General features: G+C 40.6%; 1 protein-coding gene and 1 pseudogene across 4 annotated transcripts in view; both read left to right on the forward strand.

Moving 5' to 3' along the window:
- The window catches only part of NCKAP5 (NCK associated protein 5), a 969870-nt gene that overhangs the window by 95841 nt on the left and 848186 nt on the right, over positions 1 to 25843 (forward strand). For 3 of the 4 annotated variants that reach the window (XM_047870290.1, XM_047870289.1, XM_047870292.1), the window contains one exon: positions 15198 to 15327. The exons of the other annotated variant lie outside the window; for it this stretch is intronic. In XM_047870290.1, coding sequence (XP_047726246.1) covers positions 15259 to 15327 — 69 coding nt within the window. In that variant the 5' untranslated portion in view covers positions 15198 to 15258. The remainder of the gene's footprint in view (positions 1 to 15197; positions 15328 to 25843) is intronic. 4 annotated transcript variants of the gene reach the window in all.
- LOC125174239 (uncharacterized) lies at positions 22232 to 22308 on the forward strand (annotated as a pseudogene).

Here is a 25843-nt window from a genome sequence, read left to right on the forward strand (position 1 = left end):
CTAAACCCTTTCATATTCAAGAACTGGAATGGACACCATCCCTAGACTGCAAGAACATCAAAGACACATTTCAAAGGAAGAAAAGGCATTCTGAAATGGGAAGAATTTTTGGCCATTAAGCAAATTTACATAGCTGAACACATTTACATAACTGAACAGGAAGACTAAAAAATATAATCTAAATTCTTTCCTAAATAATATATAAAGTTAAATACAATCCAATAAAAACCTGTACCATACTTTTTGTAGAACATAATGAAATCATCATGAAGCTCAACTGGAAGGCAAAACTGAGCACGAATAGCAAAGGAAATTTCCAAACAGAACAACAACAAGGGAAACTTGAACAACAAGATGTCAAAATTTACTAAAACTTCATAATTAAAGCAGTGTGGGTGGTAATGGTGTGAGGTTAGGCAAGTAGATTAGTATTTTTTTTAATAAAATTTTTTTGGTAATTTCTATACCCAATGTGGGACTGAAACTCACAATCCCAAGATCGAGAGACACATGCTCTTCTGACTGAGCCAACCGGGTGCTGCTAGATTAGTATTTTTTTCCAGTAGAGAGTCCAAGGAGAAGAACCATGCATATCTTGAAGTTTTCTATTATGCAGGGACATTCCAAATCAGTGGCAGAAACTTAATCACAGAATTAATGAATATACTTTTCAAAGACCAAGTTAAATCTATGCTTTATACTATGGAAAAAGTATATTCAGATAGTACCATAAAGGATTAAGAGAGCATAATGGAATATTTTTTTTTTTCAATTTAGAAGCTATAAAGGAAAAGATTGACACAGGTGACCATAAATAAATTATAACATTCTATACAAAGATGAACAAAGTGAAAAACCAAGAGATAGACTGGGAGAACATACTTGCAATGTTCATTCGTGAAGAATTAACATTCAAAATGTATTAATAGTTCCTATGAGTTAACAAAAAAACAATAGGAGTGGGAGAAAGGGCAGACAACTCAAGTAGGCAATAAAAAGAAAAATCATTCAAATGACTAATAAACATGTAAAGACATCTAGCTTCACTAATAATGATGTAATGTAAATTACAGCAATGAGATCTTCATTTTTTTCTTTTGCTAACAATTTTGGAAAAGTTTTAAGATTGGTTCTCTTCAGTAACAACAATTTATGGAAAACAGTATCATACATTGTTAGTGATAACATCCATTCTTAAAATATTTTCAAAATCTATTAAGGGGGAATACAACCCTTTGAATTACTATTTTTGTATCCTTTGAATAAATACTTAGTAATGCAGTTATTGGGTCTTAGTGTAGTTCTATTTTTAACTTTTTGAAGAACCTCCCTACTGTTTTCCTGAATGGCTGCACCAGTTTGCATTTCTACCAATGAAATAGTACTGAGAAATAAAAAAGAATGAAATATTGCCCTTATCAGTGATGTGGATGAAACTAGAGTGTATTATACTAAGCGAAATAAGTCAGAGAAATACAAGTGCCATATGATTTCACTTATATTTGGAATTTCAGAAACAAAACAGATGAACATAGGGGAAGGGAAGGAAAAATAAAATAAGATAAAAATGGAGAGCAAGGCAAACCAGAAGAAACTTGTAACTATAGAGAACAAACTATACAAAGGTTGATGGAGGGAGGTGGGTGGGGGGATGGGATAAATGGGTGATGGGCATTAAGGAGGGCATTTGTGGTGATGGGCACTGGGTGTTATATGTAAGTGATGAATCACTAAATTCTATTCCTGAAACCAGTACTACACTATATGTTAACTAACTTGAATCTAAATAAAATCTTGGAAGAAAAAAAAGCTATTAGGCAATTTCTATCAAAATTATACAATTTTTATACTGTAATTCTACCTTTAGAAATCTATACCTTATAGAGAAACTTACACCAGCACAAAAGAGGCATATGTCATTCTAATGGCAGCACTGTCTAAAATAGAAAACAACAGTGCATGTTGCAATTTCTACCCATAAGTTAATAAATGACTTATTGTTCATTGTATAGAACAACATATAGCTGTAAAGAAATGAATTAGGTCCATCTGTATTGAATATCTTAGGTGAAAAAAGTCACAAAGAAATGTTGATCCCATTTATATGGAACGAAAAAATGAATATATATTTACATATTTCTACAGGGAAACAAGTGGGAAAACTATTAAAAGTCATTATCTCTGGAGACAGGAGTGAAAACGGTATGGTTTTCACATTACAATCTATGTACTTTTTTTTTTTTACTCCTTGTGTCTTTTACAAAGAGAATAAATGCATGTATTATAATTTTTTAAAGGAATCTGAATAAAATAAAACTAATTACCTTCTAGATTTTTGTTAAGTTCTAGGAAGTTTCAGAGACAGGGACAAGGAAGCCAAGGGCTGTGGAAACTTTCTCACAAGAGAAAGTGTTGAAGAAACTGGGGGTATTTTGCTTGAATAAGAGAAAACTTTTATTTGCTGCAGGAAACAGAATTATGGCCAAGTGGGTAGAAATCCAGGAGACAGAGTGAACCTTGCTAACTATTCACATCCCCAAATATGAGATGGGCTTCTGAGGAATGTGGTGGAAGCTTCTGTCACCAGAAGAGGTGAGCAGAGAGAGGCCAACAATCTGTTAGGTTTATTTTAGAGGCAATGACTATATTGCGGTGGGGAGTGAAGAGGGGTCTGGAAGAAACCATTAAATTTTTTTTTAAATGTTTATTTTTGTGAGAGCGAGAGAGAGACAGAGCACGAGCTGGGGAGGGGCAGGGAGATAGGGAGACACAGAATCCGAAGCAGACTCCAGGCTCCGAGGAGCAGTCTGCACAGAACCCGATGCGGTTTCGAACCACAGACCGTGAGATCATGACCTGAGCTGAAGTCGGATGCTTAACTGACTGAGCCACCCATGTGCCCCTGGAAGAAACCATTTAAACCTCAGGTTCTGGGATTCCAAATATCCTGAATAGAGGTTAACATAAAAATGATTGTGTAAGACCTAAGCTACATGACCTTTGTAGTCCTTTCAATATCTTAGATTATGTCCAGAACAAAGTTAGGACATTTAGCTAGAAAGAGCATAGCTTTATGAGGAAATTTACTCTTAAGTGGACACAGATATGTTCCCCATTTTAAATTTCTAATCCTTTAGTATCAAAGTATCAAAGTAGCATCAGCTTATTGGACTTGCAGAATCTCAGACTTCATTGTAGACCTACTCAGTCAGAATCTGCATTTTAATGAATCCACTGGTGATTCCTATTCTTGAATATGAGAAGGTTTATCCAGCTATCCAGAGAAATTCTCTTATTCCTGAGCCTTCAAAGCCCAAATAAAAAGAACTCATCACAAGAAAAAAAAATCCTTAATAATTAGAAGTTTTCATTAGCACTGTTCATAATCTGGGAGACATGAGAACAAGAAGAGAAATATCATCATATATGCACACATAAGTATATACACATGAGTGTATGTGTAGTACATGTATACATCATGTATGCACACACACACACCCCCACACACACCCACACCCTTAACCTCACTTTCTCTAGTTATTCATGTAAATGGGTCGTCATCACCTGTTTCACCTTTGAAAGGGACTTCAGCTCACCTCCCTACTCACAAGTGAATAGTGCTCGCAATTTAAGTAAACACTGAATAGAAAAAGATAAACATCTTTGAGACTTTTTTCATACATTTGATTTTGACAGCTATTATTACTTAGGACATTTAATGTTATATTCTACATTTTATGGTTTATTATGAATCCCTTCTATTGGTTTCAGCATGTTAATGGTAATTTCAATCTTGATTTCCTAGGCTTTGAGCATTTTTTTTTTCCACACAGGATTGTTTGGGATGTAGGGGTTGTGGAAGGAGGTTACCATAAAAGAAAAGAAAAAAACCTTTTGAAGAGAAAAGCTTCCAGGTAGCTGGAAATATTCTAATTACCATGTAAAGCCTTAGCAAAAATGTACTGTCGTCCAGCTCATTTGATTGTATCCATTTCCTGAATTGTTTTGGCTTTTCACTTGTATGCTCAGGCATTTAATGGGAAATAATGAATCCAGCAATGTTGGGGGACATCACAGTTAAACCTTTTGCTGGATCTTCTCAAAACATTGTTTTTCATAAACAGTTTTCTTAACAAGTCATGTTGTCTTTCAGCAGGCTTTGCAGAGTTTAGAGCATATTCTACCCAACTGGTCCCAGATGGAAAATACGCTCTTGAAATTGGATGGTTTTTTAAGTGTAGCTCTCCACAGCCTTTTCAAAGCGGGGGGGTGGGGGCGGTGGGAGGGTAGCTTGAACAGAATGCATTTAGTAGCATGGTCTATAATTCCCCCAGCATCCCGCGTATTTGGATGTTTTTGCTTCTGGCTGTGGAATTTTTCTAATTTAATTAACTCATTAGCGTTAGCAGATGACACATTGTGAAAATTCTTTTCCCTAGTCACTTATCTGAATATTCTTCCAATCCTCTGGGGTTATGTGCACACTTTATTTATTTTTAAAAGTCATTTATTTATCTATTTCATTTTTACACTGACTTTACCCCAAGGAGTTCTTGGGCAACGTATGGGCATTTCATGTAATGAACCAGGAACGTTCCTTAAAGCGATAAATGGAGAAGAGGTAGAGGAGGAAGTTTAATGGGGGGAGAAGCTTTACTAAGAAGGACTGGGAGAGAAAGAACAGATGGTTGGAGAAGAGCAGCCAGAGATGAAAGGCATATCCTGTTCCAAAGCCCTGCCGTTCTGTCTCTTAGCTTTTGGTTCATACACTGTAAAAATGTAGCAATACTTTCTGTCTGGAAATCAGCTGGAAGTACTTGAATGAAATAAAGGCAGGTTTTACAGGATTATTCCAACTGAAAGTGAGTCTCCTTTGTACCAAAAAGTTCATTCATTCACATTTTTTTTTACCTTTTTACAATATAAATCCCCCCCTCCTTAAAATTTGAGGATGTGTGCTTTATATCTTTTTTTTTTCTTTCTTTCTACTTCTCTCTCTTGGGGCCTAACACAGGTCTGGGACCAAAATAGATATTGGATAAATACTATTTATGAATTCTGAGCCAAATGAATTCTGTTGAATTATACCTAACAGTTATTGAGTATCTTAGTATTTTTTTAATTAAATTTTTTTAAACATTTATTTATTTTTGAGAAACAGAGACAGAGAACAAGTGGGGAAGGGGCGGAGAGAGAGGGAGTCATAGAACCTGAAGCAGGCTCTGAGCTGTCAGCCCAGACCCGATGCGGGACTTGAACCCATGAACCCATGAACCCATGAGATCGTGACCTGAGCTGAAGTTGGATGCTTAACTGACTGATCCACCCAGGTGCTCCATTACTCATTATTTTAAAACAAGCTTTTTAAACTTCAGAGCCATCTTGTTAAAGTGATTTCTGCTATTGTTATTATCTGAATTTTATCTATGAGGAAAACAAGGCCAAGTGATGTTAAATTGCTCAAGCTCACAGAAAATGCTTATGGTCATAGAACTTTTCAGTTGCAGAACTTGAACTCAGGACTATCCCTGATGCTGCTACCCAGAATGATGGGGACATGACACAGTCAGGATTGATGGAGCCTGAAGCAGTGATGAGGAAACTTCTTTGTGTCCCTACTGAGGGAGAATCATAACCCGAGTTTCTATAGCAAATAAGTTTTGGTAATAAAAAGGGCTGACACGGAATTGTATATTTTAAAAGGCTGAACTTTAATGGTATGTGAGTGATATCTCAACTTAAAAAAAATATTTAAATGGTAAGAGTTGGAAATTGCTGAATTTTTGATATCTTAGAGGTTCAAAGAGCTTTCCCTGTCCCCCATTCCTAAGGAACTTAATTCAAATTAGTATCAATTCTTTAACTGTTGCATTTTACTGAAGCTGCATGCTGAGTAACTGCCAAGATTTTCAGACCCTGACTTGACTAGGGTTCACTAGTTCCTGTGTTGGAGGTAGCCGTTTATGGAGACCACGAGGCAGTAATTCCTAGGGTTCCATTCTGGCATTTAAATTATCAGCTGTAGGCTACTGAGTAGCTTCTAGGGTGAGAAGTTTAATAAACATGAGCTTATGAAATCATTTTTTAAAAACCAATTTTCATCATCATGCAAACTTTTCCTCCACTTCAAAGAAAAAAGCTGTTGTCACATCCTGAAGAGAGTGTTTCCAGCCCCTAATTTATCTGGCAAGGATGGGCTACATTCGGGAAGTCTGTTAGCATTCAGTCTTCTAAATCAGTTTCAGGGAGCTGTTCGGATTTAAATAGATATTTTGTGGTTGAAAGTCCCATCATTCGGTATTTTTTTTACTCTCCTGTCCAGAATGGAGACAGTGGTTTTCTGTTGGGAGTGTGTACACTCACACGTGCATGAGCACGCACACTTCTACACGTTCACATAGCGTGCAACCCACACACACACACATATATATATGCGTGCATGTGTATACACACCCCTACCTGTGTACTTCACAAATAGGTGTATCAGTAGCAGAAAGGTATTGAGGCAATATATCTTCTAAAAGGAAACTGCTGTGTGTATGTATTTAAAGTATAAGACAAGCCAACTGCTTTCCTTTATGTAGACTTGATGCATGTGGATGAAAAGATTTCAATACAAAGCCGACAGGAGTTTCAAAGATTCTGTTTGGTAGCTCTAAGCAAATCTTACAGATTCACAGTTTCCTCTTTTCCCTCCTACTCTTTGCACTTAGAAATGAGAGCCAGGTATGTTTGGAGAACAGTGGGGAGAAAGGAAGGAGCGGGCCTGGGAGCATTTGAATCAGGATTTTCTTCCACCCTTGTACTTGGTATTGAAAGTTCTTTCCCTCATTCTCTGAATGGATGGCCTCACTCCGAGTTTCTGAGATGTTCGTGCATTAATTTGGACTCTAGATCCGGTATCTCCGTCTTCGGTCAACATTAGTTTTTGCCCAAAGCGAAAGACCGGTTTATGCAGGGTGATTACTGAGCTGGATAGAGTGCGCATACAGAGGAAGGTGCTGATCCAAATTGTTTGTATCTGGCATTCTTCTTTGGGGTCAGTGTTTTCAGGTTAAGAATTGCTGGTTGCTGTGGCTAAAGAAAGCAGTTGTTTCTGCCAGCAACTACATGTCCCTCAGCCCTTGAGAAAGGGAAGGAGGCCATGAAAGGGGCAAAACTTCACCCTTTGAAACTGGCGCTGCAGGTTGGAGTCATTCAGGGAACTTAACGTCATGGTGACTGCATCCACCCCTAGTAATCCTGATTCACTTGATCTCAATGTCTCCCCAGGTGACTCTCATAGATGGCAAAGTTTGAGAACCACTGCTTCAACCAGTGGTCACCAACCCAGGCTGCTGTCACCATACTCTGGTGCCTGGGGTCCCTTCCCCTAGAGATTCCAGTGGTCTGCAGATTCTCCTCCATAGCTGCCAGAGGGAATGTGGCCTGTTGATGATACTTAATTTCAGCTTAATTGTCATATTGTTAGTAGAGGCAGGCTTTTGAGAGTTAAACACTTTGGGACTGAATCTGGAACACTGAAGACAATGAGATGGGTGTGCCTAATACTCATGTTTTTTTTTCTGAACTACATTTACATTCTCCAAGCTAGCCTACTTTGCTTCAATCTCTGGGTCCACCATTTTCTAGAATATTTAACCTATTTTTAAAACAATTCCTCACAGTAAAATGTACTACGTCCTGATCAGTCCTAGTTAGAACAATTAATAATTTATCTGGAAACTCATACAAGGATTTTTAAGAATTATGGTTTTTTTTTACTATGAATATTTGAAAAAACTAAATTAGAACTACTCTATGATCCATCAATTTCACTATTATTTACCTATAGGATACAAAATACAGATTCAAAGGGGTACATGCATCCCAAGGTTTATAGCAGCATTATTAACAATAGCCACAGTATGGAGAAAGCCCAAATGTCCATTGACTGATGAATGGATAAAGATGTGGTGTGTGTATGTGTGTGCACGTGCGGGCATGTATATATAAGAAAGTGATAAAATGGAGTATTAGCCAAAGAATGAAATCTTCCCATTTGCCACATAAATGGAGCTAGAGTGTGTTAAGTGAAATAACTAAGAAATACCATATGATAGCATATGTGGAAGTTAAGAAACAGATGAATATAGGGGAAGGGGAGAGAAGAGAGACTCTTAGAGAACTATAAAGTTTGACAGAGGGAGGTAGGTTGGAGATGGGCTAGATGGGTGCTAAGAAGGGCACTTGTGATAAGCTCTGGGTGTTAAGTCTAAGTCATGAATCACTGAGTTCTACTCTTGAAACCAATATTGTACTGCATGTTAACTGGAATTTAATAAAACTTTTTTCTTTATTTTTGTCTGGAAAAAAAAAAAAGATTCCAGTGGTCTGGAACGGAGTCTGGGCATTGGTATGTTTTACAAGGTTCCCAGGTGATTTGAAGGAGCATCCAGGGTGGGATGAAAAGATTTCATCTTTGTCAGGGACAAGAAACTTGCTGCCCTTTTGATTTGTCTTTGGCATGTTCAAGTCTGAAATTATTCTTTAAAATTTTTTTTAATGTTTATTTTTCAAGAGAGAGATTGACAGAATGTGAGCATGGGAGGGGCAGAGAGAGAGAGGAAGACACAGAGTCTGAAGCAGGCTCCAGGCTCTGAGCTGTCAGCACAGAGCCTGACACGGGGCTCGAACCCATGAACCGTGATATCATGACCTGAGCCGAAGTCAGACACCCAACTGACTGAGCCACCCAGGTGCCCCCTGAAATTATTCTTTATAGGATTTATACCATATAGGAGCTATTATGCTGGGTCCTGAAGGGGACATGTCAATAAGTTTGACACAATTTCTGTTCTCTGGATGTGTACGGGGCTGCAAACAATCCTATTTTGCACAGTTTGTTGCTTAATGAAGCTGATTGAAAAATACCCTGAATCATACGTTGTCTCACTTCAACCTCACAGTAACGTGGTGAGAAGAGATGGACAAATGTGAACTCACAGAAATTAGGGGACCTGCCCAAGTTTACCTGGCAAAGAGGGCTGAGAGCCAGATCTTCTAAAGCCTTTGGTGCTACTTTTTTCCTCCATTTCTTCTGGCACTACCATGAAAATTTCAAAGCAGGGCTGGAAAGTGGGGGAATGAGAGAGGCAGGGATTGCTACGGAGAAAAGTTCCCCGAGTAGAGTGTGAGTGGATGAGCGAGTGTGTGTGAATGTGTCTGCGTGCGTATGAATACGTGCATGTGAAGAAATATGCCTCTGCGGTTTTATTTAATGGTGTTGTTTGGTTACTGTCCCTTGAAAATTATACAGTTGGTTAATAAAGTCTGGCAGAGAAAAGAAATTACTGACATCTTTAGGAATATTAAAGGGTCTGTTTAGTCTTGAAAGGCCATTACTATCTGTGAGGAAAATTCAAGAGAGTTTATTAAGCCCAACACAGATTCTACAGATACCAAGAAATGGTATTTTCATCACTTAGGGAGCGATGTATGTGAGAGGGGAGGGGAGACCAGTATCAGTGTCCATCAGTCAAAAAAAGATGCTTAATATCCTGTCTTCCTTCAACTCTTTGACCATTTTCCTCCCAGTACAAGGAAGGAGAGGCTTCCAACCCATCATTTGGAGGCAAATGTGTGTTCTTTATAACAACAGTTGTTAAAACCTCAGAAAAGGCAGGGACAGGACTCAGTTATGGTGCTTTGTTAGTTGAGGCAGGTCCTAAGCAGTAATTTTTAGGTTGATAATAGTTTTAAAATACTGGCAAAATGTTTTCTTTGAGGTTTGAATATGTCTGTGTGTTTGGCTATAAAAGTAATTTCAGGATTATAAATGTGTATAGCAGTTCTTTGCTTTAGCAATGTTATATTGCTTCCCTGCTCTTTAGGTGTTCACAAAGACAGCTGTAAACATTCATTTATTCATTTATTCATTTATTCATGCAAACAACAAATGCTCATTGAGTGTCTGCCATGTTGCATGCATCAGGCATTATTCTACCTAGGAGAACACGGAACATAAAATATTGTCCCTGCTCTCCAGGAACTTAGTGTCTGGTAGGATTTTTAATTCTATGCTATTGTTCTGGAGCCTCACAAAAAGGAGACCAGGAGTTGCCCAAGGAAGGCTGGCTTCCTGTCCAGCAGTATGTTTATGGAGTGTGAATCAGTTATTGTCAGGCCTGGAAAGGAGAAACTGGTCTGTATATTTCAAGCAGGGAGAGAGTTAATGCAAGGAATTAAAAAAAAAATTTTTTTTAACGTTTATTTATTACTGAGAGACAGAGAGAGACAGAGCATGAGTATGGGAGGGGCAGAGAGGTAGAGACACAGAATCTGAAGCAGACTTCAGGCTCTGAGCTGTCAGAGCCTGACGCGGGGCTCGAACTCACAAACTGCGAGACCATGACCTGAGCCGAAGTCGGATGCCCAACCGACTGAGCCACCCAGGTGGCCCAATGCAAGGAATTTTTTAATGAAACTGTTGGAAAAGCTGGAGGAGCAAAAGGCAGAATTTGGTGATACTCAAAGACGAGGAAAGCTGCTACTGCTTTTTCTTATACTGAGCTTGTTGGAGGAATCACAGAAGTTACTGGATTGTGTAGTCACCTGCTATTGATGCCGCTCATCTGCAGCCGGAAGCAGAGGGCTTTTTGTTTCCAGTTGCTTCCTGATCTCTCACTGCCTCCTCTTGGCAGAATCCAAGTTGGCCAACTGACTAAGAAGTCTTGATAATGTTTGCACCTTGTAGACCCACAATATAGGGAAGAGTCTAGCAGGGAAAGGCAAAGGGTAGTAGTGATGGTGAAATCCAATAGTGAATTAACCAGCAGAGAGAGACAGGGTCTGTGGGTAGCCACTGATACCTGGGGTTTTATGTCCAGTTTTAGATTCAGAAATTAGATTATTAGCACGCTGAGATGTGATCAGACTTGGGCATCTGACTGAAACTTTTTATGGACTGAGATGTAACCCCTGCAAATTCATGTTGAAACCCTATCCACCAAAGTGACTATATTTGGAGATGGGGCCTTTTAGGAGGTAATTAAGGTTAAATTAAGTCTTAAGAGTGGGGGCCTCACCATATAGGATTGACGTCCTTATAAAAAAAAAAAGAAAAGAAAGAGGCACAGAAGCATGTGTGCAAAAGAAAAGGTCATGTGAGGACACAGAAGGTGACCAAATGCAAGCTAAGGAGAGATGTCTCACCGGAAACCCACACTGCCAGCACCTTGATCTTGAACTTCCAGTTTCTGGAACTGTGAGAAAATTAATGTCTATCATTTAAGCCAATGAGTCTGATATTCTCTTATGGCAACTCAAGCTGACTAATACACTAAGCAAATTGTAAATGATGAATATAAAGAGTCAGAGGCTGAATTGCAAATTCATATTAAAAATGTAGATTTCCAAAAGATTGGCTCCTTGTATTTGCTGGTCATCCCATTCTTCTTCGATAAGTAAAATTACTTGGGAATCAAATAAAATTAGAAGATTGCTTTATGGCAGTGTTCTCTGAGCAAGGAGGTTTGTTGGATGATACAAGTGGCCAGTGTAGTATCAAAGTGTCTGGCATCTGACATACTCCTTTTCCCTCTAGACTTGTGGTCTTTGCTGGGTATATGTCAATGTGGGCACTCTCTTTTGCCGACAGTGCTGGAGACAGAGTGTGTCAGCCTTTCTGACTTTTCCTTTGTGGACCCCTCCCCTTTTCATATTGACACATCCTGGTTGCCATTTTGTTTCTGGAGTGGTCTTGCTTTGATCCTTTTGGATAACTTTGATCCTTTCTGTGATTGCTTTATGGTATAATTTGTGAGTTTTCAAGTTCTTGGGATAGGGGTAGCATACACATTTAGGATGGTAACTGGCCAGGACACACTGCTAAAGCTGTAGTCCTTGTTGCCATTGACTGTGCCTTCTGACTGGCCCATCCCTGTGCCTTATCAGTTGCTAACTGTTTTGAAGGTCAATCTCTGCCTATATAATTGGCACCGTAAAGTATGAAAAGAAATTGATCAGGTTAAACCACTGTCGAAAAGATCTGTTTCCCAAAATGACCATCCCGACAACCTATTATGGAGCATAAAATCCAGTTGCTAGCATTGCTTGTGAAAGTTTAATCACATTTCCCAGAAAGATAATCAATATATCTAATATTTAACTCTTACCTACTGTGTGCCAGGTACTGGTAAAACTCTTTAAATGGATCATCTCATTAATCATCACAACCCCACTATGAAGAAGGTCCTATTATTAATGCCATTTTATAGATTAATCAATTGAAACCTATATAGATTAAATAGTTTGTTTAATGTTATCCGCTAGTAAGGAGTAATCAAACCTTAAGATTAAGTGTTGTGTCCAGAACAAACAAGTTACCTTGACCTCTAAGACTCTGTGTGATAGAATTGTTGCTTACATCGTAGAACTTCTCTCACACATTGTCTTCCCAGCTTCCTTCATTCCTAAAAAAAACTGATCCCCTATTCTGGGGGCACACAAACCTTTCTCCAGCTTTTTGTCAGTGAAAAAAGACTGGTCCCTCTCTCTAGAATGCACTTTACCTGGATTTTTATATGGCTGGCTTCTATTTTTACCATTCTGTCTAAAATGTGCTCCCATTCCACATGCTTGACACACTGTAATAGTGCCTACTAAGGGTTATTTTCTTTGTAGCAGGTACCTATCATGTTTTGGAGTTGTTTGTTTGCTTATTTATTTTCTGTATCTTCCACGAAGTTCCAAGAAGGCAGGAACCTAATCTCCCTTATACATGGCTGTGTCACCAACACCTAAGTACTGGGTTCTTCATACATTAGGCATTTAATAAATACATGCTAAATGCCAAAGGATTATCTATCGTGACCTATCAAATACCAGGGCTCTTTGGAATAAGACTTAGGATGGCAAGAAACATACAAAAAATGACAACAAGTAAATGACTTAGGAGGGTATGTTTTTGATGGACAGATCTCAGGCCCTGAGTAGTCTCTGTAGCAGGATCCATCATTACAGAAAGTATTCTGAGCTACTAGTGAGGTGAGGTGGTGGTGGTGAGTGGTGCAAAGTGGATGGGAACAGCTGAAAATAGGAAGGGCAAGCCCTTAGAACGCATTTCACTTGGCTAATAGTTTTGCCTATAGTAATAGCATGCCACTAACTTTGTTATGGAAAATGCTGCCAAGAGTTTATTTTTAACTACTAGGTGCTACCCAGTAGCAAAAAATAAGAGCTTCCTATATTTAAACCATGTGATGGCTAGGTGATGGTGGTAGTTAATAAGGTAAGTCCCTAAGGACCCCTACGGAACTTGGGAGAAAAGTCTTTGCTAAGTAGGGTGACCAGGAAGGTCACATGAACGAGATGGGATGTGAGCCAGGCACTGGAGCAAGGGGAGAATTAGACCCAGGGGAGGTGAAGGGTGTGATCTAAAGCATGTGCCTTGTGTGTTCAGGGACTGTAAGAGACTAGTTGGCAGGAAGTAGACCTCGAACATGATGTTGAAAATTTTGCTTTTATATCTTGAACTCACAATGGACTTCTAGGAGTTTCTTTTTTAAGTTTTATTTATTTATTTTGAGAGAGACAGAGACAGCATGAGTGGGGAAGGGGCAGAGGGAGAGAGGGAGAGAGGGGGAGAGACGGCGGGGGAGGGGGAGAGAGAGAGAGAGAGAGAGAGAGAGAGAGAGAAAATGAATCAGAATCAGAATCCCAAGCAGGCTCCACACTGCCTGCACAGAGCCCAATGCAGGGCTCGAACTCAGGAAACTGCGAGATCGTGACCTGTGCCACAACCAAGAGTCAGAGGCTTAACCAACTGAGCCACCCAGGCACCCCCTAAGAGTTTCTGAGTGGACAAGTAATGAATTGAAATTGGTTTTCCTAAAGAGAGAGGTGGAAGATGGAGGAGAGAGCCTATGTCCCGGAAGGCAGTCCATCAGTTTCCTACAACAGACCATCATTTGGGCATATGCCGTCTGGGGCACAGCTGTCCCAGCCCTCCTCCTGGTGAGGGAAACAAGGAGAAGGAGACCATGTGCTGTGGGCTGTGAGGTCAGGTCTGTTACATCCTCATTAGATTTGGAGCAATTGGGAGTGCTGTGGAACATATTTCTTTTCAATTTTATCAAAAACTGATTGTTTTGGTATTTTATTAAGTTCAGTTTTTCTACAATAGCAGTACAACGGCTTTATGTTTTGTGTCAATTATGAGCAATTTCTGTACCTCCAAGTGCCTTCTCAATCATCAAAGACAAATTAAGTTAGTATTTAAGGGTAACTGGTTTTTAATTTAATGTGTGCATAATTATAACTTACATGTAAATTGTAGTTTATTGCCTTTAAATCATTTTACATATATCGTTTGATCACCAACATTAATTGTTTTCTCATTTTAGAAAGGTGAGTTTTAGAGGGCTGAATGGCTTGTCCAAGATACCTTGGTTAATGGGTAGGAGAGCCTGGACTAAAACCTATTTCTTTTACTTTCTCCCATTTATATGTTGGTGAAACTGCAAGCTAGTGCTCGATAAACATGATCTATTCTTACTAACCGAGACACTTATTCATTCTAGAACTAGCAACCACAGTGGAGTACAGGGATTAACTATATCTGGTATGGTAAATGCAGTGGACATTCAAATACTCATTGACCATAACATATCCTCCACCATCCATTTGGAATCCACCTGTCCTAGAGAGAATGCATCTTATAATGTTCCCCCAATATGTTTAAATGTTTTATGAGGAAGTATTAACAATCATGTTCAGGTTTCAGTTTCTCCTCCTCGGGCCTTGGGCTCAGCAGCTCTTGGTTATGGAGTCTGGTTTTGTCAGTTTGATCTCATGGAATTTGCAGACTGCATCTATGTGCACAGTAACAGATTGATTCTGGCTGATAGAGGGAAGATGAGTGTGGAGCAAGCGTGGCATGAAACGGACTGTTTGCTTTTTCCACAGTCTGCTGATTCAACCTGCAAACCCATTCCCCAGCGCCATTAGCAAGACCTGTAAAAACACAGGGGCCTCCATAAAGATGACTCTGACGTTTGCAACACGGAGAGGTCTGTTGAGTTGAGAGAGCCCAGTTCTGTACTTATGATTTGGGTCTGGGTATTTTGGCTTCAACACTTGTTTCTGGTTAGAAAGCTAAAAACAAGGGTCTAAACACTGTTCACTCGGATGGTAAAACACATGCTCACTTTTTACAGTGACCCTGGAAACAGAAGGGGAATTCTTATAAATCACAAAGGAAAATAAATAACTTCACCCATGGAGGGAAAGAGACAGCTTGAGAAAAGGGACTTTGGAAAAAGGCTGTCTCTAGACAGCAGTCTTGTGGTAAGTACTAAATATTCATTTACCGCTCTATATGTTTTGGCTTAAAATGCATTATTCTTTGACTGTTATTTCCTGAACACTGTGCTTTTGAAACTTCTATTCCAGTTACCCCATTAGCCATATCCCCTGGGATTTTGTTTCATTTAGTTTTTACAAAGTCAAAAGCCAGCAAATAATTGGAATGTTTGTATAGTGTCTTAATAGGCAAATGTCATAATCTGTCAACATTATATATAATTACATTAATTCCAGCTGAAGTAGACTTTAACCTATACAAAAACACTACTGTAAAGCTGATGCCAAATGCCAAGCCTATATATAGTTGTTCCATCACCCATTTATCTTAATTTTGAGGATAAGTTGAACAAGAATTCAATAGAGCTTCAAATATGGAAGAGCGAAGAGTCTCTAAGATCTTCTTAGGTACGTACCCTGGTTCAATTGTTTATGAACTTTCTTTGCAAAAGTGTTAATGCCGCTAAGTGTCATTAACAACCTGGTTGTGTTTGCCTTCGTGCATGAGAATCTGGTTGGTCCAAGGAAAGAGACAAAGTCACTGATTTCTGAAAGTTGGCCGCTCTTTCACAGTTGCTTGGCTCAGAGGTGTATCTCCCTCTTCTGTTCCCTAATGCATATGAACAGTGTAAGAAATCAGACAAGTCACTCCTTTATCTTTTGCTCATCTACCAAAATAGACATTTAGCTCAGCATCTTTTGCATGTTGTGGAGGGATGTGCTTTATTCATTTGTGTGCTCCCAGGACTTGGCCTGGTGTCTGGGTCTGAGTAGCATCCAATCAAATATTTGTTGAATTGATTTAGGAGTTGCACTTTTCTGACTCTGCTGCTGTAGGTCTTGCTCTGCCAGTGTACAGAGTAGCTATTTACTCATAATTTCTGAGGCTTAATGTCACAAACTATTCCTAGATGTGAGTTTCCAGGAATGGGGAACAGGATTACGTGACACTTTTGTGTCTACTTCCTCTCTTGTTCTTAGAATCAATTTCTGTGTCTCTGTGGGTTATGCACCGACCAGCCTACATTCAGAGACTAAGAAATTTTATAGCATTTTAGGTTCTCCTCCAAATATATGTGCCCTCTTTTCATCTCTTGAGTCTTTCTACCTGTGGGTAGAATGTGATGAAAATTGTGTGCGTGCGTGTGTGTGTGTGTGTGTGTGTGCGCTTATATGTATATTCCCTGGGGGATAGTTTCTGGGGGGAACTTAAGATGAAAAGATAATTTCTCAGCCTCTCCTTTTCCAAAGAAAACACTTTTTACAGATTAACCTGCCTACAGGGTCTGTCATATACCTAAGCAGAGGACTGAGATGCCCATATATTATAATATGAGCAGCACAGGAAAGGTTCTCTTAACCCCAAAATATCCTTGGTGATTAGTCCCTATAGTCCTCAATTCTGCCTTCAGTCCCAGAGAATATGCAAAGATTCTATAAATACAATTATGCTAAGCTATTGTCTTTCAGTAATTAGTAGTAGCCCTCATTAATAAGAGGTCTTGGTTTTTTCCCAAATGTCAAACAGCTGAGCAACATTTTGTTGAGGGAATTAGTAAACAAAAGGATTCAGAGCACAACAGAGTGCTGGGTTGGGGCAGGGAGGGACAAAGTAGTGAATTATCCTGAGGGGGTTGGGTACCTGCAAGTCAGAGAAAGAGGAAACATCATTAATGAAATCGTTGTCCACATTTAAATTTTGCTCAGGGACAGGCTTGATTGTGAGCATAAATCAAAGCCTGTCATAGTACCAGTGCTAGCTGAAAGCCCAAAGACAAGCTTGGGTTCCCCTTGGCATATGGCTCTACCCTGAGTCTTATGGGGCCTGAAGATCCAATTTCTGATTTCCAGCATAAAAGCACACTGGAAAAATAAGAACTCGTTGCTTGGCACCACCTGAGAAGCGTAATCCCATTAAATCTCTCCAAGTGACGCTTAGGAGATTTTTTTTACACCGGTGAAGGATCTTCCTTGTTTCCTGGAGGCAGATTAAGTGTCACATCTGCATGTGGGATTCAATCCTGAAAAAGTGTGCTCTCTTTTGACTATGTTGTCTGGTATATGGGAGTCCTCAAATGCTACTCAACAGTATACAGTTTAGGCCATGTGACTATAAATTTGCCTTCTGTTTGAGTGTTCTCTTCTTTCTTCCTATAAGATACTGAGGCAGTGACAGCAAGAGTGCTCGTTTTGAGTTGGGGCTTCGAGGGTGAGACCCACTGAAAGTCTCTTGAGTGGATTCTATTGCAGCCATCAGGAGGAGAGGTAGACAGGGATGAGGTCAAAGCTGACTGGCTGTAAAGGACTTGAACCCAAGACATTGTCCTCCTCTTTGGCTCCATGTTGAAACCACACAAATAATTAGGAAAGAAGCACAGCGTGATGATTCTGGATAAGGGTTGCTGGAAAATACAAGGGAAAAGAAGCACCTGGTATCCTATACTACACTTCTTTCCCAAGGCAGGGTTACCTTATTTCACTTGATGTTATTTTTTTTAAAATCCTAGAGTGCTAACCTGGGGCCGGGTTATCCAGTCTCCTCACTTGGCAGACAAGGTTATGACTCAGTGAGATTAAGTGTTCTTCTTGAGGTTCCACAACCAGCATACAATGTGGGTCTCCTGCCCGTCACTCCACTTCTGTGCATTTTACTGCATAAAATCCCAGTAAGAGAAGATGTCCCTTCGGAAAACTGAAGAGAGGAAAGAGAAATATACTAAATCTTAAGTCTTGAAATTCCACTGCAGTAACCATTATGACCCACATTTTTGAGAGTTAGAAGGCCCAGAGGTAATTTCCATTTCCACATTTTGCAGGGAAAAAAAAATATTCCTCATAATGTACTGCAAGAATAAGGTGCTATTAACTTCATTATACTTTTTATTTTACATAATCAAATCATGAAGTGTTGAGTAGAAATTATAGCTCCCTTGCAACAGCTTTTAAATTTGTAGGCTGGAGGAACCGCAGCATGAAGAAACCCACAGACCTGATGCTGAAAAAAGCTCCAGTTGGGGGATAGTCCTTGGTGGTCTTTAGTCATCATTTTGCTTTCAGGACAGGACACGGGAGGGTTTGAGTGTGTATGCTTTTGCGTGTGTCTGTGTGTGTACCCTGGCAACGTTGAAGTGCTCTTTGATGTTGATTTTTTACTTGATAAATCACTCTTTTTAAGAAGAAAGTGACAGGTAAGTGAAACTGAAATGAAAAATATGTTTCAAGGTGGGGGGTACATACCCTGAGAGAAAGACAAGTGACTGCAAGTTTGCCTTCACCGGGAGGGGTGCATCGAGTAGCCGCATGTTCACGGCGAGTACAGTCTTCTCTGTGATAGCAATAAAAATCACCCCAGAAATCGAGGCCTCTTCTTGACCCAAAGCTGTTCAGCCCACCCCAGGATGCTTTTTGATCAGAAAAAGTCAGCATTTCACACTGTGCCTTTTTATTTGTAAGAATCATCCCCAGGCTGTCTGTACAGCTATTTGGTACTTGTGGCTGTGATAGCATTTAGCTGATGAGAAGGCTGGGAGTGAATTATCTTTTTTACCATCTCACATATAAATAGCAAAAATTCTCTTTTAATTTGAGGAAAAATTACTTTTTGCTTTTCAGCATGGATGGGAATAGGTTTCTTTTATGAATGGAAAATTCTTTCATGGTACCCTGTTCCTTTTTCCCCCTACCAGAAGGAAGTGAAAACATTGGCCACACTAGATCCTCAGCTCTGAAAACAGTGTGGTTTTGATAAATTCATAAGTGCAGGAAGGCCCCACATAAGTCCTTCAGTTCATCCTTTAGCCTCTCAATGGGTTGTATCAGAACCATTAGAGTAATTCAGCCTTCCACAGGCACATATTAAGTCAGCCAACGAGCATCATGGAAAACCTGTTTTATATTTGAGACTTTTTAGTAGCTATGGAATATGCTGGATAGTCACCATTTCTACTCCATCCTTCTATACCTGGCTGTGCACCCCTGGAGGATGTGTCACACAGACCTTGTCAATAGGCTCCTCTATCTTCTGGCATCTAGTTAGCTTTGGCCAACGGGGGTAACTAGCAGGAGATCAGAGGTCAGGCGGGGAGAAAGGTCAAGATCATTGCTTTCCTGTTCTGTCCTCGTCTGGTCCTGAACCACAATGATTGGACCACTCTGTCTAAGGTCACAGCTTCTGTTGAGCAATCCTCTCCCACAAAACCACAGTTCTCTCTGTGTTCTGGCACCTTTCCTCTTCCCATGTCCCTTCAGGGTTCTTGGTAGTAATGACTCTTGGGTGTTGCCAGTCTATCTCATGTTGGTTTGCTTTAAGTCTGCCCACACGTTATTGCATAGGTCCTTTACCCAAATCTCAATTAGATAATTTGTGTGTGCCATTATTTTCGTGCAGAACCCCTGACTGATACAAGGCAATAGTTTACTTTTGGAAGCCAACCTAATAAGCAGAAAAAATGATAGAACATGGAGGAGGTGAATGGCATGGCACTGACTGTGAGAGGCACCAAGTCATGGGGGGGAGTGTGTAAGGAGCACCATGAAGAAGCTGGAGGTAGAATGTGCACTGAGGTGATTCGAGAGCTTGCTTCAGTAGCACATGTACTACAACTAAAACAATGGGGACAGTTTGGTGGGCGAACAGAGAAAAAAGGGCAACCCAAGGATATTGTCCCATACCCTCTGGTAATAACTCATGTCATTGCTGAATTGGCTTTTCCTAGTCAAATTGACTAGGCTCAAGGATGCTTCCATACCTGGCAAAACATTACTCCTGGGCGTGTCTGTGAGGGTGTTTCCAGAAGGGATTAGCATTTGCATCAGTAGATCCAGTAAAGAAGTTTGCCCTCAAAATGTGATTGACTGAAGACATGAGTAGGACACTAAGGCAGAGAAAGGTCATACCTGCCATTTGCATGAGCTGAGACATCCATCTTCTTCTATGCTTGTAAACTAGCACTCCTTCTTCTTAGGACTTTGGAGTTGGGCTGGAACTTGCACCATTAGTTCCCTTGGTTCTCAGGACTTCAGGTTGGGACTGGGGCTACAGCGCTGGGTGTCCTGGGTTACCAGCTTGCAGACAGAATATCATGGGGCTTCTCAGCCTCTAGAATTACAAGTCCATTCCTTATAATAAATCTATATTTATATGTATATTTATATTTACAGAGGGACAAATTCTGACAAATACACAAATGTAGATTTCTACTGTTTTATCTTCAGTTATTTCACCCCTGTTCAGTGACCGGAAGTAATTCCAAAGCAGGGTTCAAAGCAAACTTTGACCGGAACAGTGACCGGAAGTAATTCCAAAGCAGTTTTCAAAGCAAACTTTGAAAATCCAGATAGTAAATCTTTTAGGTTTTACAGGCCTATGAGCAGCCACAACTACTCAACTCTGCTGCTGGAGCAGGAAAGCAGCCACAGACAATACATGAATAAATGGACATGGCTTATGTTCCAATGAAACTTTATTTGTGAGGGCAGCAGCCTGGATTCTAAAGGATATTTGTACATGGTAAATAGGAAACTTGAAGGTCTAGTTCACTTTTCCTGGGTGCTGACTTTCTGAGTAGTGACCTGTGTTTACCCTCACGATGCACAATATGCTGAGACAGGCAAAGGAGCAGGTTTAGGATGTCAAACAATGATATATATACCCAAGTACATGAATTTGGGCAAAGGTAACTATTTTAGAAAGCTCAAACTCACTGAGACTTTTTCTAAATGCAAAAGAGGGGCATTATTAGTGTTGCTCAGTATCGCCAGTGGATTGTGAAAACTAACCAAGACTGCATTTTCGTAGTGTTCCTGGCATGACTGTAGCTCTCTTGACTCTTGGTGCTACGTTTGAGCTACCTCTCACCATAGCAATGCTAGACAGAGCACAAATCACTAGGTTGCTAGAGGTTTCTAGCTACTCAAATCCCAGCTACCCGTGACCCCTTCTACTAATGGAAGCCTATGTGAAATATGGTTTACTCAGTGCCTCTCACCACTGGGCAAAGGTCAGCTTGCCCTCCAGGAAGCCTGACCTTTGTGCTCTGATATAAAGATTGTTTGAAATTTTTCAAGTGAGCATCAAGTGGAGGAAGGTCAATAAATAAGAGGGAGGTTTTTATTCCTCAGCTACATTATTCCCCACAACAGGGCTGTTATCTTGGCTGTCTCCTGGATATCCCAAGAAGAACAGAGACCATGCTCTGGATCCAGGTGTGGGTGGGAAGGTGTGGTGCTGAGGATCCAGCCAAAGCTCATTTTTGGGAAGAAGCAATAGGTGGGGAACAGACTGGCTTTGGCCTGGGGTAGCTACCTTCCCAAAATGTTGTGCTGAATCTTTGACTGCTCCCCTTTGACAGTAGACAATGGTGGAATGAGAAAAGTGTCAAATGCTTAAGTGAATACATAATGAATCTGCCTTGCAGCCTAGCTGAGCCTATCATGGCAGGTCAAGAACATGCTGGAGGAATGTCCTGACCAGGTCTCTCCAGCAGCATAGACACCTGGGGGCTATGGATTGATTTGGTGCAGATGGGCTGGGAAAAGACAGGGAGGCTTGGCCAGGTAGGCACAGCCCAAAATAACTGGTTGCTAAGGGTCTTAAAGGGGCCCCAGATGAGCAGGAAAATATCAGAACCCACCAAGAACAGCGCTGGGAGGGAGGCTGGAGATATGAGCAATATTGCTGTTGAAAATAATCTGAGTGGAAGGCAGGACAAAGGAGCAGAAACAGAATATACCTAAGCAGTGGACATAGAGTATGTTGGCAGTGGGGACTGGTAAAGTCTACTGGGGTGCCTGGCTGACTCAGTCAGTGGAGCATGTGACTCTCAGGTTGTGAGTTCAAGCCCCACATTGGGTGTAGAAATTGCTTAAAGATAAAAAAAAAAAAATCTTTGTGCTTGCTTCAGCAACACATATACTAAAAATTGGAGTGATACGGAGAATATTAGCATGGCTCCTACACAAGGATGATGGTAAAGTCTACCCTCCAAGCCACTTTAGCAGACAGCTTAGCATGTTCAGGCAGTGACCATGCACTGAGTATGAACCAGGATGGCTCTCTTCCCTTGGTGATAATAGCTGAAATTTACTGAGGCTTACTATGTGCCAGGACACTCTGCTCAGTGCTTAAGATGGAAATTGTCATTCACTAACGACGACACTTAATTATTCCTATTTTATGAATAAAACTTCTGAAACTTAACAGGTTAAGGAATTTCCTCAGGGCTGTAGAACTGATGTGTGGTAGACTTGGGATTTCAACTCCGTTGTGGCTGCCTCCAGATCATGCTGTCACTCCACAAGTAGCAGCTCAGAAGCAGTGACTGGGAGTGTATGGCAGTGACTGGGAGCTCCTTGCATTGTGCTTCCAATTGCAAACAGCCCCAGCTTCAACAGGCTAGAAGTATACAGGTGTATCAGCACATCTCCCATATCTCTGCCTGCTGATGAGACAGACCAGGCCTGATTTTACTAAAACGGTTGTCAAAGGGTTGGAGGTTGGGAGGGAGATACAAAGAATAAAGAATGCATATGTTGGAACTCAGTCTAGGTCTGACTTCTGGTCTTGTGCCTTTTCTGATTAACCAAGTCTTGGAACCAGCTTCCACAGAGATTAAAGTTTATGATAGTGTTTATATATATAAAATCTCTCTATAATATATCGTATCTATAACTTTGTGTTTTTACCCACCTGGGGACTCATTGTGGTGTATACATGTACCAGATGGAGATAAAGAGTGGATTGGGAGTAGAGGAGGGAGGAATTATGGATTACAAGGTGCATCCAAAGTATAGCTGTCACGCAGTATGCAACAGGTTTTATAACTTGAGTGATGAAATGATCACATGGCTGCACATTCTTTTGGGTGAGCCCCTGAGTGATGGGGGTGGGTAGAGTGCCAACATCATTTCCCCTGAGGGGATTCCCCCCAAAATGCCATTTGCTTGCTCACCACTTGAAATTGATGCCCCCTTCTCTGGTGTTACACAGAGGAATGACTCCGTTCAGTATGGTGATGGCTTACCCTGAATGGCTTCTCTTCCCTTCTTCCTTCCTCTTATTGAAAGTAAGGCAGTCTGTTGCCATAATCCTATATTCCAAAGTTTTTATTAAAATGCCCTTTCCTGAGCTGCCATAATGTTTACCTCTGGTCTTTTTCACTGCATTCAACATTTTGTCACATGCCTGTCTGTCATAAATTGAGGTTTCTCAGTGTATTTGACATTTTGAACGCTGTATTTCTTTGTTGCAAAGTTGAGCGTGTTCTGTGCATTGTAGGATATTAGCAGCACCCCTGGCTTCTATCCACTGGATGCTAATAGCACCCTTCCCCCAGCTGTGACAACCAAAACTGTCTCCAGACATTGCCCAGTATCCCCTGGAAAGCAAAATCAGGCCTGACTGAGCTGAATTGTAAGGTCCTAGAGGACTGAGCTGAATTGTAAGGCCCTGTCATACTCACATTTGGGTCCCTCAAGTTGGACACATGAAAAACATGCCGTGCAGTGAATGAATGGATGAATGAATGAGTGAACTCACAGGTTAGTGGCCATTTGTGAACTCAGTACACACTATCAGGAGATACTGGATATGGAGTAAGGGGGCACTACCTGGAGGAGGGAGGCACTGAGCGCTGGATCAAACGTTTGGGAGGGTGGACGACAACCTTTTCAGTTTTACCAAGGATGATTCCAGTATGTGTATAAAGACTTTTGTTTTACATCAGAGATTTTTAACATAATACCTCAACCCTCTTGAGTTCCAAGGTGCTTGATCGGGCAACTTTATGAAAAGGCTCCAGGGGTTTTGAATTCTCTGAAATGCATTGTATTAAATTTTATATGTATGTGCATATGTGCACTTTTTTATAGGGAGGGAGTCCATAGCTATAATCATATTCTCAAAGGTATCTGTGACCCAAGAGTGATTAGGTAGCTTCCTCTGCCATTAGTCTAGCAAGCCTGGTCCATAAGACCCGCACACAGATGGCTGACCTTACCCAGGTCACAGAGCAGGATCTCAGAAACACCTGGCTCCATCACCTGTACTCACCTGCTGCAGTGAGTGCTGTCTGCCTGCTGCAGACATAGACCTATACATACATGGGGTTCTCAGAGATCACTTAATCAAGATAGGAACTGGAAACATTTTGAAAGCCCTTTGTAAATGCTCTGTTATTTACAATAAAATGATACTGCGTTGTAAGAAATAGGTACAAATGAGCAGCGACATTTGCTTGGAGTGTTCTGTGTTTTCTTAGAGCTCAGGGATCTGCTTGTCATTCTCCTGGTGTTTCACCATATTTCAACAATGGGAGTCATCAGATCATACAAGTTTCCATGGCAACTGAGGTTTCTGTATCCTCCTCTGGCAGCCTAAGATTGTTCCCGTGGCAGATTCTCTAGTGTTTTGTCCATAACAAGAGGTAGAGCTTTTATCGATCTCCTTAGAAGCTGGTCTTCCAACCCAGTAGGCGTGTTCTCCCTGACAGGTGCGTGTTTTCCTCTGTAGTGTTCCTAGTTGATCAGCACTGGAACTGAGCACCTGCTAAGGTCACTTAGCACTGTGAAGTGCTATTTCTTAGCACTCAATTAGAAATGCAAAGCATGATTTCCATTTTACAAAGCTTTACAAAATATAGTCACATATATACAAATCATAGTAATACCAGGAGGTATACAGTGGTGCAAACAAGAGTGATGGGATTTAGGAAGGAGTTTGCTCTTCTGACTGTATTGATCAGAGAGGGCTTTCCCAAGGAGGACAGCTTTATCTCCATCCATGAAATTGGTCCAAATTTAATCTGTGGTGTCCCTGAGGTCCCTGAAGAAGTTTATTGAGAAAACCACAATGTCTTAAAAGAATAGAGTATGACTCAAAGGTGCCTGGCTTATACTTGAGGAATTGCCGAGACCCTAAGAAAGCTCTATTGTGATCCTGAATTATTGTCTTAACTTTCCTCTTGTCCCTCTTGCCATCCCTCCCCCATCCTCTTACCCACGCTTCCTGGTACATCACACAGCTAAATCATTTTGATTTCCTTTCTTCTCATTTTTCAGTGTATGCTATACCAACTGTACATATATATTAGCTGTATTTCAGCAGCCTGTCTCACACTAATTTACCATCCTCTAGTATAGTTCATTATTCTCAATTAATATTTAGTAAGCATCCACAGGGTTCATGGCTGGGAATTAGGCAGCATTTTCACTTCCCTTTCTATTGCCATGTTCTGTTGCCTTGGCTCAGCTTAGCCAGTATTTATGATCTTTCTGCCAGTTTTCTATTCATGTGACAGCCCTCATACTCATCCCAATTTCAATTAATATTTCAACAGCAAAACCAGGAGCCATTGTATTAAAACGCTTCACTTAACACCAGATGTACTGCCTCAATGCTGTCCCTTTCATGTACTAATTTTGCAATTCTTGCCTAACACGGAATCCCGTTTGTCTGGGCTGCTCTCTACAAGCCCAAACAGTGGTTCCTCCAGGTTCCTTTGCA

This window comes from Prionailurus viverrinus, chromosome C1 (assembly GCF_022837055.1).
Source record: "Prionailurus viverrinus isolate Anna chromosome C1, UM_Priviv_1.0, whole genome shotgun sequence".
NCBI classification, from domain to species: Eukaryota; Metazoa; Chordata; class Mammalia; order Carnivora; family Felidae; genus Prionailurus; species Prionailurus viverrinus.